The 21,453-nt window shown below is 41.6% G+C and overlaps 1 protein-coding gene across 6 annotated transcripts; it reads left to right on the top strand.

The window, feature by feature from the left end:
* Positions 1 to 499: 499 nt before the first annotated feature.
* On the top strand, positions 500 to 10,870 carry LOC121550498 (coatomer subunit zeta-1). 6 transcript variants are annotated; one of them, XM_041862774.2, is made up of 10 exons: positions 500 to 674; positions 2,786 to 2,854; positions 3,017 to 3,101; positions 3,940 to 4,031; positions 5,885 to 5,940; positions 6,659 to 6,736; positions 7,032 to 7,083; positions 8,065 to 8,103; positions 8,918 to 8,950; positions 9,958 to 10,870. In XM_041862774.2, exons 1-10 carry the CDS (start codon positions 528 to 530, stop codon positions 10,003 to 10,005), a joined length of 699 nt encoding a protein of 232 aa, XP_041718708.2. In that variant the 5' UTR covers positions 500 to 527; the 3' UTR covers positions 10,006 to 10,870. The 6 variants fall into 6 exon arrangements, 4 of the variants coding, with proteins under 4 accessions (XP_041718708.2, XP_041718707.1, XP_041718710.1 ...); XR_005996965.1 differs by lacking the exon at positions 8,918 to 8,950 and adding an exon at positions 7,354 to 7,492 and having other exon boundaries at positions 568 to 674; positions 3,937 to 4,031; positions 9,958 to 9,983; XR_005996964.1 differs by lacking the exon at positions 9,958 to 10,870 and adding an exon at positions 7,354 to 7,492 and having other exon boundaries at positions 568 to 674; positions 3,937 to 4,031; positions 8,918 to 8,942.
* The last annotated feature ends 10,583 nt before the right edge of the window (positions 10,871 to 21,453 follow it).

Raw genomic sequence — 21,453 nt, 5'->3', positions numbered from 1 at the left:
TCATGCCCCTCTATAGGCTATACCGCCCATCTATATCAACCCTGCCAAGTCAATGGCTAACACACACACACACACACACACAGCCACACGGTGCGCAGGCTCCAAAGTAGCATATCCCACTGTCTGTCTGTGTCAATCCATCCCTATGTTCATTGCTGCCATCTGCCGTGCTAGAATGAACTAGAACAGAATGACATCCACACCCGGTAATCCAGACTAGCCTCGCAACATGGATTGAATCACATATATTAGAATAAAGTAAACTATCACTTGTAACAAGAGTAGTTCATTTATGACATATACTATACACATGAGATTAAAGATACTACTGATAGGATGTATATCCATAATGTCCCATAATGCACTACTAGGCCATATGAGGTAGGTGAAGTCACCAAAACCTTATCGGTATTAATTTTGGAGTAACGCGTAAAAGCACCACTATAAGAAACTGACACCATTGTGGTTCCTAGAGAACAAGGACCGAACATAATTCACGAACAGCTAGAGGGAGCCAACATGGCCGAATGAGGGGCTGGTTTCGCGGAGCCTCCTCTAGGCCAGCAGAGGATCCGCCCACCCATGAGTCAGAGGATTTTGTGAGGTCTACTAGAATGACAGCTCAAACCTGTCCACGTCAACACCAGAGAACCACTATGGAAATCTCGTCTCTGGTAAGCAATCCGTAGGGATATGGCGATTTATACATATTTCTAAACGAGGATTACCTTGCAAATGCATGATTAGGCCTCGTCGGCCATTGCTTGAATAGCATTCATTATAGCCCTTTGCTGCGTAAAATGTTGTATTCAGTATTTTGCGTAATGGCCAGCCTAAGAAGTGATTTTTTTAGGTCTGACTGGCTGGATCTAACATTTTCAGGTACGATAGGAGACATTAGGAGGTACTGTATTCTGCACGACTATCGTTGTAATCTGAATGTAGTCTATGCGCTATTTGAGTGTAGTGTACTGTAATTCCACAACCAGCAGCAACATGTGTTGCACTTTTTCCTTGTCAAGGGGCAATTGCTGTTATACAAACTCGGAACAGTTGCCAAATTCTCCAAGAGAGTGGGGCATACTGTCTGAAAAGCTACCCCCCATGTCACATATCTGAGATTATAACCTAATTTCTTATGATTTACACTTAAATGATTGGCATGAGTTGTCGTCTATCCGTTATACTTTTATTATAACTGTGACATCAGCCTGCCCAAGCACTGAAGGGTGAACACTGAACATATTGTGTGCCACGTCTACGATATTTGGTTTCAACCGGAGGAGGTGCGTTGCGCAGCATTTTACGCTTACCAAAAACTTGATTCCACAGGTGGGTTTTTCAACAAAATATGCATAGAATAATTTTACACTTTTGAACTAAACTCTAGACAGTTGATCATTGCACTAAGATAAATTAAGGTTTACGTTTCGACTTTACAAGTATTCTTTTTTTTTTACTGTAATTTAAACTTGGAATAAAACAAGAAGCGCTGGACAAGGCCGCAATTACTTTTCGTTGATTAACCAACCTGCTGTACTTGACCCTCAGCCTCAAAATATCTATATAAACCTTTTTTTTTAACACTGATATCATTTTAACTGATGTATTGCACTATTTAAATTGGTAGTGTTTTCTGTTAGTAGGCGGAGTCATTATAGCTGCACAGTATAATGTCTGGATGTGGACTTCATAAGTTATGCACTCTTGATATTGACATTCAGTGTGCTTAATGCATAAAATAATGTTGCACAAAGGATCATAGGACTGGTTACTTGACACCTGCACCTCTTTGAACTGTTAAAGGAATTAGTTTCACTATTGACTGTTAATAATAGGCACAGACATCTGGATGACTGGTTTGGACTTTCCTCCAGTTCATCTCAATTCAGGGTCTAAAGTCCTGAATTTGATGTTCCTGGCCCAAGTTCTGTGATACACTTAGGCTCTGAGTCTGTGGTAGTCAGTGCATAACAGAACTTTGGCCCGGTTCAACCAAGCCACCGTGGGATGGAAAGAACTCAAGGACCTGGGACCATCGACATCTACACTCACATGTCAGAGGAAGGCCATAAAAATGGTCAAAGACTCCAGCCACCCTAGTCATAGACTGTTCTCTCTGCTACCGCACGGCAAGCGGTACCTGAGCGCCAAGTCTAGGTCCAAAAGGCTTCTTAACAGCTTCTACCCCCAAGCCATAAGACTCCTGAACAGCTAATCATGTCTACCCGGGACTATTTGCATTGCCCCCCCACCCCAACCCCCTCTTTTACGCTGCTGCTACTCTGTTTATTATTTATGCATAGTCACTTTAACTCTACCCACATGTACATATTAACTCAATTACCTCGACTAACATTGACTCTGTACCGGTACCCCCTGTATATAGCCTCCCTACTGTTATTTTATTTTACTGCTGCTCTTTAATTATGTTTTATGTTTTATTTATCTATTTTTTACTTAACACTTTTTTTTCTTCTTTTCTTATAAACTGCATTGTTGGTTAAGGGCTTGTAAGTAAGCATTTCACTGTAAGGTCTACACCTGTTGTATTTGGTGCATGTGGCAAATACAATTTGATTTGATTAGATCTCTTCCTGATATTGTCATATTCCTCATGTTTTTGAATAACTTGACTAGATTTATTATCATCACCAATATCATCGTCATCACCATCATCAATGTTCTATTAATAACTGTTAGGGATGTGTTCAGTATGCCTAGGTCCTATGGAAATGAAAATGGTCCTTTATTCTGGTCAACATGTGGTCATACTGTCTTTCAGCAACCCTCACTGTACACAGTGAAAGCTGTCTTCATTTTGGACAACGATGGCAATAGACTTCTATCAAAGGTAGGCTAATAACCGTTGTCCAATAGCGACTCACATTGGTTATTGTTGTGGAGTCAAGACATTGTGAGAACTGCCCCAAATAACTGCCTCAAATGGGCACTGTTGTAGATGGTGTATTAATCATAACTAATGCATCTAATATCTGTCTTTGTTGTGTTTTAGTACTACGACACAGAGCTCTACCCCTCCATGAAGGAGCAGCAGAACTTTGAAAAGAACGTTTTTAACAAGACACACAAAGCTGACAGTAAGTTTTGCCCCATAAAAATGTCCCAGGAGACTATTGGAGTGGATGGTGAGCTTGACGCCTGATATTATATTCCATATCATAGTTTTAATGAACCACTAAGATAACAAAAAAAAGCTTCTAACAGAGCTTCTAACAATGTGATGAGAGAGTTGAGAAGATGTGCACCATCAGGGAAATCCGTATCAAGAGTATCAGAATGTAAATCAATGCAAATGTGTACCAGTCTTCTTTGGCTTCACGTTAATAGGAAACTGTGTAAAGCATTATTTGGTCAGGACCCGTTGTTCACACAACTTTTGTGTATCCTCCACCATAGAAAACCAAGAGACAGTGTTAGCTGTATAGCATTAGCCTGCGGCTCAACCCTCATTGGTTAGTTTGTCTAAAACATGAGAAACAGTATTGGTTCCTCTGGGTTCTTCTGTCCTCCAAGATCACGTTACAGTGAACAAAAGGGGAGGGAACCAGTTCAGCGACAGACCGCTCTCACGCTCTTTTGTTCCAATGAAATTCACAGCAGTCATCCGACACCCCGGGTCCACCTGCCCCTAAGGAGGATACCCACTCTCTATCTCTGTATCCCTTCGTCCTCTCCATCCCTTCTTCCCCACACACATAGGAGTTTAGCATTTTATATGACAACACTCACATTTAAATTGGAAGCCTCCATTATTGGAGACACCCAAGTGAGAGGTTTTATGGATATGTCCGTATATGTGAATAAGGAGTGAATGTGCTTTAATGTTGCAATAAAGATCACTTGGTGGCTTGAAATCTCAGCGTCTTTCTCTCTCTCTCTCTCTCTCTCTCTCTCTCTCATTCTCTCTCTAAGCAGATGAGATTGCCTTCGTGGAGGGGATGACGATCGTGTATAAGTGCAGCATTGACCTGTTCTTCTACGTGGCGGGCAGTGCACAGGAGAATGAGGTAGTTAATGTGCTTCAGATGCAGAAGGAGTACAAGGCTAGACTGGTGCTTCAAAGACTATACATTATGGCCCGAATCCTGACTTGAGATCCGCAGTCTGCATGCAACTCAAGTTTTTGCACAAGTCTTCCATTGACATCAACGCATAATTCACACAAGTCTGAGTTAAGCCCTCACATATCAATTTAGGATTCAGATCTCAGAAAGCAACATGTAATTTGCAGTAGCGGTGCATGGGTAAAATCACTGGGGAAACCAAGCCCCTCCCCCTCCTATTACAACCAATGTGTTGTGATAATTGTGTTGTTTGCTCTGTGACCTGTTAATTCATATGCCTTGCGACCGTGATATATAGGCCTAAAGGCAGAGACAATTCAACCACACCTTTGTTTTATCACACAAACGGAGAGCAACCTCTGTCCGGTGAAGTCCACAAAGTGCTGCCTCCACTATTCCAGCACCATTTCAACTTCAACAATTCAACCTCATCAAATTACACTTTCCCCCCGTGGGAGTAAACCAAACCCTTGGTTGCCCGCGCGTGGAAAAACTGCTTAGTCTAATAGAGTGACAACTAAAAGATACCAAAAACAATTTAGTCCAATCAACATAAGCTAAATATTATGTGGCTGTCCATGGTTCTGATTTCTGTGTGTGCGTGCGTGTTCGTGCAAGTAGAAAAACATGTTGACTACTTGTAGAGAAACGTCAATGCCATCCTCCTCTCTTTCATGTTGACAAAACGGTCTATCACTCTATAATACAGTACACACTTTTATTTTTTGTTGTCCTAGGCTATCTGGCTAAAATGCTTGCTCGCTAGCCTAACTGCCATTCATGGGCAACGTTAGCTAGTTAACATTAGCCTTCTACATCTAGCTACATATTGAACTTCCATCCTCTCAGGCCAGGGGCACAACAATGTATGAATTAATGGTTGGATCAGAATCGCCGTTATAATCATTGGCCTGTACGGAGAATTAAGTACAACCACAAGTCCAAATCCCTATTTCCATCCATGGCTAATTTAGGAAAGGACCAGTTTTAGCTAGTTGGCTAAATTCAAGTTGTTTCTGTCAATGACGTATGCGCTCGATGTGATTTGATAGGAGTGACGCCAAATTCCAAGCTGGCTTCCTTTGACACTTTTTTTGTTGCGCCAGGACCATTCACAGTTGAGCTCACTCAGTTTATCTCAACGCTGATTGGCTAATTTGTTATACTTTTTTTATCAAGGGAGGCCAAATGCTGGCTGGCTTCCTTTGCATTCAATGCTACGTGCGGCAACAATTTCATACTCGTTTGGACCAGACAGCATCAGATGGATGGCCTACACGTAGAGGGACAGAGGGGCACTGTTTTGCTCGCTCGGATGCTTTCTTCTGTGAGATACATTCAGCCTCTTGCGAATTGAAGGAAAATTATAAAACACAGCGAGACAAAAGCTAAATTATTGTATGTTGAAAAAAATAATATATATTGGTTCATTTTTTGGGGAAGCCTGGCTTCCCTTGGCAGCCATGAATACACGGCACATTTGTTGGGATGACGTCATCATTGGAGACTCTATATATAGCAAATGCCCATGAGAATAAATGGTTGATAATTTGCTTATCTTCAGCGCTTCTTGTTGCTGTGTACATTGCAAGTGAAAGACAAGTCCCTTTATGGCATATTGGCATTCATAAACAACCAGCAGAGTGATTCAACCACACCTGACTTTTCGCTCTCTCTCTCTCTCTGTCCCTTTCTCTTTCTCTGTTTACTTCTCTTGGCTTCCATCTATACCCCTCAATTCTCTTGTTTTCCATTCATCCTCCCCTCCTCCACTGCCCTGCTCTCTCTTCCTATAGCTTATGCTCATGGCTGTACTGAACTGTCTGTTTGAGTCCCTCAGTCAAATCCTAAGGTAAGTGTACAAGTGTTGTCTATGTTGAAGTAACCTCACTTTTAAAATGGTCGGTCAACCTTTAGGGGCTAACAATTGTAGAAACATCGAGGAGAAAAACATAACAAAGTCAACATCAATGCAAGAAACGATTATTTGAAAAAGTATTGTAAATAATTAGTGAAAATATCACTCTAGTAAATATGGAGAAAATTAGACATAAGTTAATTTCAGATTTGAGTAGCTCTGGTGTTTCCTTCATGCATTCAAGACATGGTGAACAGTATCAGTTGAAACCAGCAGTAAGTTAGTGATTCGTTTATTTTGGGTTATATTATGATGGGATGACAGTGACACACCCGTAGCCCTCTCAGTGAAGTGGAACAGCTTGACAGGGGCTGGTGCCGTTACCATAGAAACCAATGCAGTAGCAATGCAGGGAGGGAGAGAGAGTGAATGGATCTATTTGCTCCCTCTCTGCCCTCCTTTAATGCAGTTTTCTATTTTTTAAATGCCAACTGTTCTGTATCATTTCAAACCTTGACAACTGGTACTACAGGAAGTTTATTTAAGTCAGTGTTTGAAATGTACAGAATAGCCTAAGGTGATATGAGCAGGAGTGCACCATACATTTCTGATCACAAGGCAACAATATGAGACCCAATCACAGATTTCATCCCTGTTGGCTCAACATACTGAATACAATTCAAGTCAGTCAATCAAGTTTTCTTACTTACAGGAAAAATGTGGAGAGAAGGTCTCTACTGGACAACATGGACGGAGTCTTCTTAGTAGTGGACGAAATTATCGACGGGGGGTAACGTATAGACTGCATTTGGATTACTGTTACAGTGCTATTTGGGTTGATAATTGGATTCGTACTGACATTTCTGGATTTGAAACATTTGTGGATTATTTGTGTCCTTGTTTGACACTGCATTGTTAGGAACTAGTAACATAAAAGCATTTACTGCACCTGCTATAGCATCTGCTAAACTGTGTGCGTGACTAATAAACTTTTATTTGAGGTATCATTCAGGGTATGGTGGGAGTTACTGGTACAATATCTTGTTGCGTTCTCTGAGTGACTGACCCTACCGTTGTGTTACCAGGGTGATCTTGGAGAGTGACCCCCAACAGGTCATCCAGAAGGTCAATTACAGGGTAAGACAGCTACAGTCACTGACTGTGTCTACTGTATGGATTAATACATGGATTCTGATATGGGTACAATACTTGAAGATACAGATGACTAAAGGAAATTGTGTAGGGATTGTGTTTAGTGGATTGTTGTGGACTCTGATAACCTGTATGAACCCATTTTATGTCACGTTGAACAACCCCCCCCCCAACATTCCCTCAACACCCATGTCCATCTTCCTCTTACATGTGTCCTCTCTCTCCCCACCCCCACCCATCTACTCACACTGTCAGCTGGGTGGTTCAGAGCAAGCCTACAGCTTCGACCTCTTTGATTACATCGTTGGTAACATTGATGGACAGACGGACAGAAGCCAGTGTGCATAGCAACAGACTGCCCCTACAACCAGAGAGGGAGAGGGAGGGATAGAGGGTGAGGAAGGGAGTGTGAGAGAGAGAGAGGGAGGGAGGGGGAGATCCAGTGCAGGTAACTGCATGGTGAGAGAGCATGCCGCATTAGGTTCTGATATCCTCCAGGAAACCACCTCACAACGTTGGAACAACCGTCCACTAAGTCTGTGTCCTGCTGTGATTTGTCAGTGGTTAGCCTGAGGTTGCCAAGAGTGTTTCAATTAGTCCATATGGGGTTCCAGGAAATACCATGGGTGTTGGTACACCTTAAGAGCAGCAGGGCCCTTTGTAGTACTCCCTTGCACAATGCATACCATGTGTGAGGCAGCCATATTAATTGGATTGCGGTGGTCACTGACACATTCACCAGTGTCAGAGTGCATTTACATTAGCAATGCAAGGCATCAAATGACTGTTTTTAGGGCATTATGTTATCGTACAGTTGTTGCTTGCTTTATGTGTTTGACTCTTTACACACATATAGCCCCTAATGGTGTGTGTGTTGTGTGTGTTTGTGTGTTGTGTGTGTGTGTGTGTGTGTGTTTGACTGCTATGACGTCATGTCCCTTCTTTCTTTTACTGTTTCTATTCCAGGCGGATGAGAACCCACTGTCAGAGCAGAGCGTGGCACAGGTGAGGTCACACACACACACACACACAAAGCAATGTCACCCTGCATGTATAGCATGATAATATTTTCTATTTATAGAGCTTTAGCCATTAATTTCAGTTTATACCTGATGACATAACCTTCTATTGTACTGTCATATACATTCATTGCATATAAACTATAACATGATTCTTATCAGGGTTGGGGTCAGCTCCATTTGAATTCTAGTCAATTCAGGAAGTACACCGAAATTCCAATTATCTTCAATGCTTTGGAATTGGAATTTGGTTTACTTTCTGAATTGACTGGAATTTAAATAGAATTGACCCAAACACTGATTCTTATCTTTCCAGTTACCCTTTTTCATAATTTCTATACTAAATGTACTGTAGAATAAAGCCACAGTACACAATAAATTAATAATTGTCTCCCAGTATTGTTCAATTTGAAATTGATCAAATATTACTACTCATAATACTTGATTGTTTGAAGGATATGGTCCAGTTATATGACATGTTATCAATACTACAATAGGATTTCCATTTGACTAAAGTCACTGCATTCATACATAGATTCATCCGTTTGAATCATGTATTCTTTATGAGTGCCAAACACACTGCATTCATACAGAATGCTTTCAATATAATTTAGGAGATTTGCCAGCTTTGCCAGCATGTACTAACCTGCATCTGGATTTGATGACCTGCATAGTAAATGATGGAATGGCTCACATTGCATGATCAACATCGCTGCTGAATTGCTCTTTCCTTCATGCAATGTTCTGCCTGTTACTTCCTCTTTCCTTCTTCTCCTAACCCTCTGCTCTAACCCTCACAGCACATTACGGACAAATTGGCTATGACCTCCAATGTAAGTCCTCTCGCTCCTCACCCTCCAACATGGGACATTTTTGAGTATCCTGGGGCTTGTTCAGAAGACCAGAATGTTGCAGATAGTTATGAAGTGTATAGAATGGACACATCATGACTGTTCTATACTGGTCATCTCTATGTGTGACTTTCAGACTGCCCTGTACTCCTGATTCAGACCCTGCTTTCAAGGAAGGGTTCATATCCAAAGCTATTCATTAACCATTTGCCTTGTGGTAGTTTCTCTCCCATGTTGGAACCAAACGTTCAATGACAATAACTTTCTATTCTCTAATAGACATGGAATTGTCATGGTGCCTATATATAAACACTAGACCTAGACAATAAACCTAAAACACTAAACACTAACACTAAACTAAACAGTAAACGACTAGAGGTAGACACTAGACACAAGTTCATAATCTTAGCTGGGTTCCTTGCGCCCCCTGGTGCATAGTTTTATGCTATGCATCTCTGTTTCCCACGGGGGGCAGAAAGAAAAAAGTTGTTGCACACATCTTATGTAGCTCGCGTTTGGAGGAGGAGGATAAAAAAATAAAATAAGAAATGTTTCAACAGCCCAAAAAATGCAGTTGTTTCTCTTGTGGAATTTCATTTTAGCAGGAAGAGTGACATTTATAAATCACTGAGGCACACAGGTCAATACTGATGTTGAATATAATTAAAGTGTGTTTCTAAGCAAGATGAAAATGCATTTAAGCCTGCTCAGAGAAGCTGACTGTGACTTTTTTGTGTCTACTACACAAAATACACTTACACATTTTAAGGAGCTCATATTTCATGTAAAATATGAACGTGTGAGGAGTTCCATTCAAATTCACATGAATACAATAGTGACACCTACTGGTTGAAGTGTGTCACAATTAACTATAAATATAACATACTACTACAGTATACTATAATCGGCTACTATTAATGATCTGTGATAATGTTGTTTCCCACACTCAATCTGAAAAGGTGTTCTTTCTGTTGTTTTTGTTTTTTCAGATAATGCAGTCTGCCAAGGAACAAATAAAGTGGTCGATACTCAAATGATCCACACCTGCCTGTTCAAAGGTCAAATGTCTTACAGTAGAATGGACAGTACGAATTAATGTGTACATATTAAGTGGGGTATTTAGCGTTTTATGCTTAAATAGGCTATATTTATGGTAATTAGTGGCAAATACGGGCGTTTTTCCTACGAAGGCAAACTGACATTTATATGTATTATAATGGAAATAATCTGTTTAATTTATTTGATTTGCAATAAAAATCGGAAGATATTATGCTAGATTATAGCATATGATTTTGTTAATTTCCCTTAACCCACAAAAGTACTCTGTAAAGAAATGTTTGAACCAAACCAAAAAAACTGAATTTTGTTGTAATGTGTGCAGTCCTACACAACTATGGAAACACTGTTGCTTAGGCTTCAAAGGGGGAAATTAATGCCAGTAATTATGAAGTTATGTTACAGTGAACTTTAAATATGAAGATTTCTTAGTTTAACAGAAAAGGGCAATAGCCTGTGTAGTGTTACAGTAGTCCTGTTTGTAGTTGAAAGTCAGGTTACCCCATGTTAATTTATATTTTAGAATGATATAATGTGTGTTCATAATAAAACGTAGTTGGCATAGGTAGGTAGACCTGTGTTTTTTCTAAAGCACTGAGAACACCATTAGGACCATAAGAATAAAATATATTTTGTTACTTGCCTATGATGGACAAATAAACTATTTGAATATTTCCTAATTTCAACGCCAAAGACTGAGATTAATAATATTTGACGATAGATAATATTTTGTTTATATATTATCAAGTAGGCTAATCATTGTTCGTTTTATTGATTTCTATTGGCAGATTTTTTTCTAATTTTAGTCTGCCTGTTGTCAAGCTAATTAAAATATATATTTTTGTATTTTGTGTTGTCAAATGGCTGTTGTTCCATATTTATCATATCTAATTTTACACAGTATGTTTTTCTTGTTTCTTCGAAAAGGGTTCCTGTGAGCAGTGATGGCTGTAGCCCACAGTGTCTTTTGAAATGAGTATTTTGAATGGGAATCTAAGTAGTTAATATTCATGAGACATGGGGTGTGGTATCTGTTTTGATTGGACGTCAGGGTCTTACGTCAACATCCCCCGCCTTCATATCAAGAGCCAATGAAGCGTTTCAGATGTTAAGTCTCAAAATGTGATTGGACGTGTCTGGTGCAGGGTGGAGCTTTCTGAATTCCAGATCACTCTGTGGTCAATATCGTTTTAATTGTTCAATATAGGCCGTAATTAGGGAAATTAACCATAGACAAAGAAGATGTGTCTGTGGTGAATGGTATAGTCTATGTAAAGAAATTGAATAGCATACAAAAGTTGCTTGTAGGCCTATTTAGATTAAATTGCGATGCTTTAGATTTAGGAATTGGTAGATCAGGTACGCTATTATATAATTGGAAAACATTATTATAGGTTTAAGAATTATTTCGATTTTGAAATTATAATGTTGAACGAATTTGATGGCAAGAGGGCATATAGGTCTCTTAAAATGAACACTTTATCGAAATGTACAAGGAGCACCTGCTACTTTCATAGACGGATTGGAAGAAACGGAAACAATTGAAATTATCTTTATTTAGCCTACACATCTAAAAAACCGAGTTAACTCTAAATCTTTAGTTTACGATGTTATATGCAATTTTACTGCCATTCGTGTTTAGCCTATTTTCGTTGGCATTATAAATTCAAAATTGTATTATAGGCTACACATGCTTCAAAACGCTTGTCAATCTGGTGTTTTAAAATGTACCTATATGAATATAAATGTGTAATAGGGAAGACAAACGGAACATGTTCACTACAAAGGGCCTGTAAACTGTAAATTGTGTTAGGCTACAGTGGTCCATTCATTAGTTTTAACGACAACAAAAACGAATTAATCTTTATCGAAAGCTTGAAATTGCCTATTCATAATTATAATCGGCTGGATGATAAAACCTGTCTGCAAACACCGTGCCACAAAGACTTGATTTCCCCAACCATGGCATTGCTGCCATCTAGTGGCCTATCACCGCCTTGCACCATCTCATTTGGAGTGATTTCCTCTCTCCCCACTGAAAAGTCACTGAAATGGATATCATCGACATAATATTGGAATTGATAAACTACCATGACATTCAATCTCATAACCAAGCCCAATCAAATAGTTGGGTATATTACCAGAATATGTCCATCTCGTCATGGATAGCCTAGTACTAGTGCCTTGTAGTAATAATAATAATATGCCATTTAGCAGACACTTTTATCCAAAGCGACTTACAGACATGTGTGTGTGCATACATTTTTACGTATGGGTGGTCCCGGGATCGAACCCACTACCCTGGCGTTACAAGCGCCATGCTCCTACCAATTGAGTGCTACAGAGGACCAGTAAGGGAGGCCTATGCTGATAGCCTGTCATGTTTTTTTCATTACCATTAGGCCTATTGCAATTTACAGAAACATAGGCTAATAATACTTGTGCTTTGCAGTTACCGTACCAAGCGGTGATGCAGCCAGCAAACTTTATGATGGTGTTGGAGTCGTGGACGGCTACGCAGTCGTGGGTGAACAGGTAGTACAGGAGGGGACTAAGCAGCACACACCCCTGACGGGCCCCGTGTTGATGGTCAGCCTGGCAGATGTGTTGTTGCCTACCCTCACCGCCTGGGGGCGGCCTGTCAGGAAGTTCAGGATCCAGTTGCAGCGGGAGGTGTTCAGTCCCAGTCCTGAGCTTATTGATGAGCTTGGAGGGGTCTAACCTGCCTAAATGACTATCGACCCTTAGCACTCACATCCATAGCCATGAAATGCTTTGAAAGGCTGGTCACCTGTGGATCTGTTGGGGTGGTACGCAAATTAGAGTGGGTCTGGGATGATGGTGTTGATGTGAGCCATGACCAGCCTTCAAAGCATTTTGGTTCATTACGTGGGATGATACATTTCCCGAGCAAAAGGATAAATGACAAACATTCACTCACAAACATCCACTCCCTCTCTTGTCTTTAGCTGCACTCAGCACGAGCTATCATCATCAACGCACCAGTTGACTGTGGGCACACGACGCACATGCGCCACATCCTCAGGAAACACGCAACATCCATTATGGCCTTTTAGAAGCAAGGCGTGAGTGGTAATAGATATCAGATACATCTCCATCTGTCACGGCGAACTCAAAAGCAACCCAGCTGGACTTTTATTCGTTGTTTTTTTTTAGCCTACTAACATCTGTTTTCCGGACGTTTTCTCGCATGCGTTCACGTCCCTCCACTGTCTGAACTGTATGGGCAATAAAACACACACAAACACGTGGTTCCATCATCTCATATCAGACAGAGGCAGAAGAAAATGCTGAAAGGTCAGCGATAGTTCAACTTCACGAGGAGAGGAAGAATAAAATAACAACAACTGTAGGCTAGCAAATGCCCCATAATTAAATTAAAACAGACACTTTAATACACATCAGATATTAATTGTTGTTTTTTATAGCTTAATATGCCAATAGGCCTTGGCCTAGCAAATAGGCTTACCAAGTAAAATTATGAATTCATTTTGGTTTCAGCCACAGAGCTAATCAGAGAAAAGTAAAATAAAATAAATAATATATATATATATATATATATATATATATATATATATATAAATAAATAAAATAATAAATGCCTTTCACAGACAACTTTGTTTGAGAACCACAAACCCACAATGTCACCCTTTGCCATAAATACCTAAAAAAGACAACAGCTTATTTAGGTTGCATGATCATTCAGCAGCTTGGGTACAGAGAAGTGGCCATATCATCAGTCAAAATGTGCCCTCAAAAAGCTGCCAGTGACTGGTGAGAGGATGAATGAGGTGGGGGGGAAGATGGAGAGAGTGAGGGAGGCTCTCTGGCAACATAACCTCCATTGCCCCCATCCCAGTAACGCCCACTGACAAAGCCTAAGTGGGAGTTTGACAAGAGGTTTTCACACAGGAATATGGGTAATAGAGAGATAGAGTAGAGTAGAGAGAGAGAGAGAGAGAGAGAGAGAGAGAGAGAGAGAGAGAGAGAGAGAGAGAATATTCCTTCAAACACAATCCATCCAACTTAAATTATTTTTCCTATTCATCGGAATCCAGCCCACCGCCATGCTTACCAACTGAACACAGAGGGGGGAAGAAACGTGGGTGGGGAGCCTACCCATAGTACTGTATTCAAGAGAAAACAAGTGTAATGTTTGTGTGAAAGTGTAAAAGTTCAACAGGTACAACGTTTCTACCCTCTCCTCTCTTTCTAAGACAGAGTCCAGAGAGAGTTTGACACGGGCTCTGCAGCCCCGTGGTCTGGCCTCCATCAAAGCAGGTGTGACGCAGAGGTCCGAGGCTCCGAGCACAAGTGGGAAGCGCACACTTACACACATTCAGCCCCCTTTGTGAGAGAGCCAAGTCAAACAGGGTGAATGATGTTATACAGCCCTGACAGAGTGACAGGGGGTGATTTGTACAAGCCAGGCAGAGGCAGTGCATGGCCATGATGGGGCCATGGTGCTCTGGGTAATGGGAGGGGTTCAGGGGGGATGTCCAGGAGTGGAATGGGGATTTGGGGCTGGGATTCCTGGGATACATGGTCCGCAGTCGGGCCGTTGGGTCAGATTCTCCCAAAGCTGGGTCATAGGATTATCTAGGGAGCACTTAGCTAAGACAACACTGGACAATGTTACAGACAGACATAGAATGTAGTTATGTCATTCTGTAAATCCTGCCCTTGTCCACTCTATCAATGTATTTTCAGGCTGTTGTTGTTGTGTAATGTTACTAATGTGTTATTAATGTGTTTAATGTTCTTAATGAAGGCTACTTAAATAGTTGGTATTGACAAAACCAAATTCAGAAAGACACCCACATACATAAGTGTGTATATCCTCCCCCCCCCCTAAGATAGTCCTACATCCATGCCTGGTCTCCATCAATATGCCTATAACATCAGCCTCAAGGTTTGTTCTGCTCAGTTTCATTTAGTTCCATAAGATCATCCAGCTGGCTCCCAACTGTCTATGTGACAGATGCAGCCCAGGTCCAATATATATATAGTCATGAAGCACAAAGGCTGACTCTTATTGGCTGGAATGTATTACCATATATTTTGCTGATTGGTGTGTGACCTGACATTGACAAATTGGTCTCCAGCTGATTGGCTATTCCAGTGATGATGTAAAAGTGGGCTGAGCTGGATGGAGACAGGGAAGGGTGGGGTGGAATAGGGGATATACTGTCAATCATCCACCGTGGTCAAAGGAAGATTTCTATTTTTTGTTTGTCTTTAAATAAGACTGTGGGATTACATATAGGTTGTATCATTTTCTGTAGTCTAAGATCATATTATGTGTTGTCTATTACAGTATAAATAAAGTATAAAAATTGACAATGCTTTACTGATAAACTAGCTTATGAGAACTAAAACCTCTTATGCAATTACAATTGATATAAGATTGTAACATTTTCATGAACTACACTACATTTCTAGGCTATAACTGTCAAATGCATCTGCCTTATTGCTGTAAACTTTAATGTGAGCCCTTCCACTCAGTTGTTTACCCTGTAGGTCTGTTGTTGACGGTCTGTGGAGTATAGACCATCATCATTTTTGCAACTATAATTTCACTGATAGTAGGTCCTATATCTATTATGTTTTAAGGAGCGCGTTAGTTTTAATTGAACAATCAACAACACCCTTCCCAATCTAATTATCTTGCAAAGATTTAATTCGTTCAATATGAACGTTTAATTTCATATTTTCACCTGCACTATGGAAGCACAAGATGTCCTAAAATTAGTACATGTTTAACTCTCCAATATTTTTCCATTGCCAAATGCTTTAGCCTGTGAAATGTCATATTTAATGTAATCTAGAAATGTAATTACATTTATATGAAGTTCCAGCTGGACATATAAAATTAATTAACATCCACACGGTGTTACAACCGACGCCATAAAGAATACGGACAGCCAACAGCCCGCACTCGAGGCGAGTCAGTCTCTGTGCCCCGCGCGCCCGGCCCGGTGGAAACAGGCGGGTCTGTTTCAACAAAACACCAGTCCTGTCTCCTGCATTTTGTCAAAAGCCGAGCCAGGCTGCCAAACTATCGTCTCTCAATCAGCGACGGGAGGACCACATGCTCCTTGGGGCCGTTCTTTACCCTAGCGTGCCACATGCTCCATTTCAAATAAACACGTAGCCCTGTTTGGCGCACCAAAGCCCGCCATCTGCCCAAACAGAGCGCCCGGGATATAAATGATGCCCCATTCTTAAACAAATAAACTCGCACACAATCTCAGACCGCGGACGAACACAATCGTCGTAAAATGAAAACGATTTATCGTCTTGGAAAGTAAACAAGGCGACGGGTTTCTGAAAATATGAGGTGACAGGCGGGGCTGAGAGGTTACACAGAAAATATAATTAACAGGAAGTCAATCAAGCAAACGTAAATTCGAGCCTTATGTGGGAAAATAAAGGCTAAGGTAGACTAACCTAGACTACCTTGTTTTGAAAATGGGATTCTCAATGCCATATATGGCCGAAGTTTGTAGGCTATTTCCCCAATATTGGACTTGGCCACTCGGTCTCCAAAACTCCACATGCTGTAACTAAAAGGCCCAGAGCGTCCAATAGGCCTCTAGATTTAGGCTGTGTCACCATAATTTGATGTGCTTCATTATATATAGCCTTGCTTTAGGGCTATACCCTACACATAAACTTTGAATTTCGTTTCAAATTAATTCAAGAATGTAATTGTACATGGTAGGCTATTTGAAAAATAAACATGTAGGAATCAGTTACATTTGATAATCTATTGAAATGAAAAAAGGCCTATATTTCCCCAAATCTGGACATTGCAATTGTTTTGCCTACCAACTCTTTATGTTTATAATAGTTCACATCAAGGTCCATTTCATGCTAAATATTGAGGGCCAAATATGGAGTTTCTATTCCTTCAATGCATACACTCTAACGCACGTTTGACAAAGATAAAATAAGTGTTTGGTACGCTATGATTTGTTCATTAATAACTAAGTAACCCCTAATCAATTAGTAAGATGTATTATTCTTACATATTTAAAGGATTATTCATAATTATTCGATTTTTGGGAACAATAAATAATTTGTAGAGCTGTTTTCCATATACAGTGAGTATACCAAACATTAAGAACACCTGCTCTTTCTATGACAGGCAACTCAATATTAAGGTGTTCCTAATATTTGTATATTCAGTGTATAAGATAGGCTACGTAAACATGATCGGCATGCAAGTGGTACCTCCTTTTGGCCAGTAGATGGCAGAAGAGTACAATGGTCGTCAGAAAAGCCAAGCACACCAATATCACTCCTCAGTCTCTGGCCGGCACCTCTCTCACTCAATCTGAACGTAAAATAATCTGGCGACGTGTATTACATAAAAAAGACACCAAGAGGAGCCAACGTGGGCTCATATCTTTATCGTGAGTTATAATGATGGTATCCACCTTGACTGAGAATGCATCTTTAGAGCATCTTTCTTACATTCAGTCCAAAGTATGAACACAGACATAACAAACCTGTCTTCAATAGCAAACGTGGTCACTGTCATTCCAGAAGAATCTTCCCAAAACAAAGACATTTACTTCAAACATGAGACGGGTTGAAGACAAAGGAGGAGGATTAAAACAGTGTGGGAAACACAAGGTAAACATACAAAGTAAACATACATGGTAGAGGTTTACAGAGCTGTAGTGTATTTATTTTTTCAATCCAGTACGATTACAAAACATTGGTTTACAATGCATATCAAACCATTGCCAGAGGTTTATCAAAATGTCATGGTGTGAGTTTTGTGAACAAGTGCTCTCTCACCAACCCCCATCCTATACTCCATGATAAACTCAATAGGAAGGCATATGTGGAATGCAGTGTTCTTAAAACGTTGCCATGACGTTACTGTGGTGTTTGACACCCATGGGTCGTGTCTGATCGGGTCAGATGGGGACCAAAGCTTATTCAAACTTTCAAACGCTGCTGCCGTCAAATGCTTTCAATGGCCATCATATGCCTTCAACTGCAGTTATTTAGCTGGACCAAATAGTGGTGGTGACTGGGGAGTGAAGGCTTCTCGCTTGGCTGTGGCTGGCTATGATTGACAGAGCATGGCAGTTAGGCTGGTTGTGTGGGAGACTCATGTCGCCTCAGTGCCCCTTCACTAGTCAGATTTACAAAGGCAGACAGAGTCAACAAAGGCATGTCAGAATGCTCACACTCACACACACACAAGCACAAACAAACACCTCTCTCTCTCTCTCTCTCTCTCTCTCTCTCTCTCTCTCTCTCTTCTCCTTGGGAAATAGGGCAGAGAAATCGGTGGAGGGCTGTCTGAGTGTTGGCGACAGAGATAAAGTATTGAGAGGGAAAGCAAAAGTGATAGAGAGAAAGGTTTTACACAGCGTCCAGGTTATACACCTGCTGAATGAAGATGTCCCCATTGAGAGGGTACAGTAGTCCAGGCTGTTACATAACTTTGGAGATTGTTACAGGGCCACATAGATCCCCATGAGGCCCTCCTGGGAGTATAGTGTGCTTAGAGTAAGATTAACCACTGGTCTGGAGGAGCATACATATACAGCATGACACTGTTATCACATGTTTTATTAGTCCTGCAAATTGTAAAGACAATGGTCTCTCTGTAAGTGTTTGAGAAGAGTTCACAGCAGACACTGTGGCAAATTCAGGACATGACACTACATTCAGACACTCAGAGATTCTTGGAAAGTTGGACGTACACAAAGCAGCCCCAAGGATGTTCATTCTTAAGTACTGCGCTTGGCATTTAGCCTCTTCACTCAATGTAAAAAATGGATGACACACTTTCAACTGTGTGCTTTGTCTATTTCTGCTAACTGGTGAATCAGCTGACTCGCTCTGGGTGGAACTGCTCTATTCTTCTAGGAAATCAGATGCCATGAGTGGCTAGCGGGTACCAGGAATCAGCCACCACAGACAGTAAAGGTCTCCCTCCGCTCTGAGGCTTTGACGACTTCTTCTTCGAGTTCGTCTTTTTTATTTCTTTAGCTCCCTTTTCTTCTAACTAACTGCATCTAAACTGTTCACTTGAATGTTTCTTTAATGAAAGATAGAGTTAGATATGGATCGGAGAATCACTTGAAGGACAACAGATAGCATTAAATACTAAAGATTTCAATTGGCTCACATGCTGCACGAATGGGTGACAAAGACCCTTTGGTATTGTGTTACATATAGAGGTACGAGCTCAGCAAAAATAACCCCTCCAGGTTTGATGTGACCGAACACAGCCTGCCTCCCAAGTCCCCTTGAGGCCATGCCAACACTGGAAAGCTGGAGACCAAAATGGCCGCCACAAAATGGAACAACGACCAACCAATATTTCTCCCTGAAAAGAAAGAGGATGACCTGAGATGTGACTGAAGGTAGAAGAAAGGTACTGCCAATACACTGGTGGATAAAAAAAAGACGATTGAGTGAGTGGGTGCTCCTCAGTAACATCAACCTGTCACACTCAGCGGATCACTTAATAAGGCACATAATCATATGAAGGGGGCGAGACCTGCCGTGACACTAAATCAATCCGCCAACCACGCTTCATCCCGGGGCCTCTGGCTCTTAGGTGCTGAATTATGACACGCTAGGCAGCCCACACTGGTGTCCGCCATGTTGCCCACTCCGCTGGCCTCCTCTCCTTCCCCTGTGCAAATTCCTACCTTTAAGGATCCAATAAATTCCGCCACCCCGTAGGGTTTTGACAAGGCACGGTCTAGCGTGGTTGTTTATGGTCGTGGGGACCGTGGTCGGGGATTATGGCTGACCGGAGGATGGACGGGGATCAATGGAAGAGCGTCGGAGTGGTAGAGGAGCAGAGGACTGTCCAGTGTTTAATGGGCGTTGGGGGAGTGGGGGGCGGAGGGTTCTAATTGAACTAATTGCAGAGCAGGCTCCTGTTATGATATTAGAATGGATTTAATGTGCAAGAAGCTACAGGGTAGCGGGATGAGGATCAATGAGCAGGACGGGATGGGACAGGAGGCCGTAGAGTGCAGGTTGACATAGTGAGACCTCTGAGGAGAACCATGGAGGAAAGCACAGGCAGGCAGTTACATGAAGGAGTGTGTGAGGCTGAGTGAGAGTCGAGGACATATTCACGCCTGAAGGAAGAGCAAAATCCTGACTTATGTCAGACGTGCTCATAATAGTAAATGCACGTAATGAAACGGCTGACTTGATTGTCACGGAGTATCCCAAACTGTCAAGTGAATCTTCTATTGGCATCGATGCATACATGTCTCGTTAATATGTAGTCTATGCTGATGTCAGTGGAAGATTTGATTGAAAGCTTGAGTTACTGGCACATCTCAAGTCAATGGACCTCCGTGAGTGTAAGTACAAGCAGGCATTAGTATCAGTGTGTGAGGCCATACTGGCGGAGGGCTGAGAGAGATTTATGATGGAAATGATGCTAATTGCACTCAGCAGTGTGAGGCTGGAGCTGTCTCTAGTCTTCTCTTACCCCCACGTCAGCTCTCCACTTATGCACTGTAAAGGATCCAACCTCCATTGGTTGGAACGCACGTTTATGTCATACAAGAATACAAATACACCTCTACAACTGACACAGATCACACATCCCACCGTGGGTCTTTTTTCTCTCTCGACGCAGAGCCGTGTTTCTGCTAATCAAGACCCCGCGTACGCTTACAATAAATCTCAGGGCCTTGACGGGCCTTGCAAATAAAGCAAACAGCCCCCATGGTTCTGTCGTGATGTTTGATTTCCATCCGCCCACTGGAAAGTAGGCCCAGCCATCTATCACCCGCTGGATCTGCCTGCCTGTTAATCTCTCTGCACTCACCAGAAATGAGACCCAGCCTGATTGGGCTTAATGTCAAACACATGGCCCTGGTCGGCCAGCGCAACTTTCCCACCAGAGCTCCAGAAGAGGCGCCCTCTCTGATCAAGAGGGGAACCAACCAAAAGCCAGGCGTCGTAGACCACCGCTTTGGCAAGCGGTAAACAAAACAGGATTTTCTCAGGGATTTTGAAACGTGTGGTTTGGGCCTAGGGAATGTTTTTGCCTTTGCATTTTGGTTAGCTATGGTGGTGATGTGGATTCCGATTAATAGGAAAATAATTTATATTTGAATGGATGGTGTTTGAAGGAATTGGTGTGTGTGCGTGTGTGTGTGTGTGTGTGTCTATTGTCTATAGTCCTGACTAAGGGATCTTGATTGAACCTCCCAGCTACCCCCCCCCTCTCTCTCTCATTCATTCACAGTGCGGAAGGCCTTTGGTGGGCAGTAGAAGCCTTTTAACCTGGAAGTGCTCTGATTGGACCAGGGGTCAGTCTGTAGGCCTCTAATGTCGCTCTGCCCCATCCGTCACTGTCACACCACTATTAGTGCTATTATCATCAAAGTCACACTGTGAAT

Source organism: Coregonus clupeaformis, chromosome 35 (assembly GCF_020615455.1).
Source record: "Coregonus clupeaformis isolate EN_2021a chromosome 35, ASM2061545v1, whole genome shotgun sequence".
NCBI classification, from domain to species: Eukaryota; Metazoa; Chordata; class Actinopteri; order Salmoniformes; family Salmonidae; genus Coregonus; species Coregonus clupeaformis.
The sequence above is the reverse complement of the archived record's forward strand: the minus strand, read 5'-3'. Positions and strand labels throughout refer to the sequence as shown.

Bases quoted from the DNA above. Each gene is read 5' to 3' on its own strand.
- LOC121550498 (XM_041862774.2), top strand. From the start codon at position 528: ATGAGGGGCTGGTTTCGCGGAGCCTCCTCTAGGCCAGCAGAGGATCCG. The intron at 675-2,785 runs GTAAGCAATCCG...ACTGTCTTTCAG, and splicing joins CTATGGAAATCTCGTCTCTG to CAACCCTCACTGTACACAGT. The intron at 7,084-8,064 runs GTAAGACAGCTA...TTTCTATTCCAG, and splicing joins TCCAGAAGGTCAATTACAGG to GCGGATGAGAACCCACTGTC.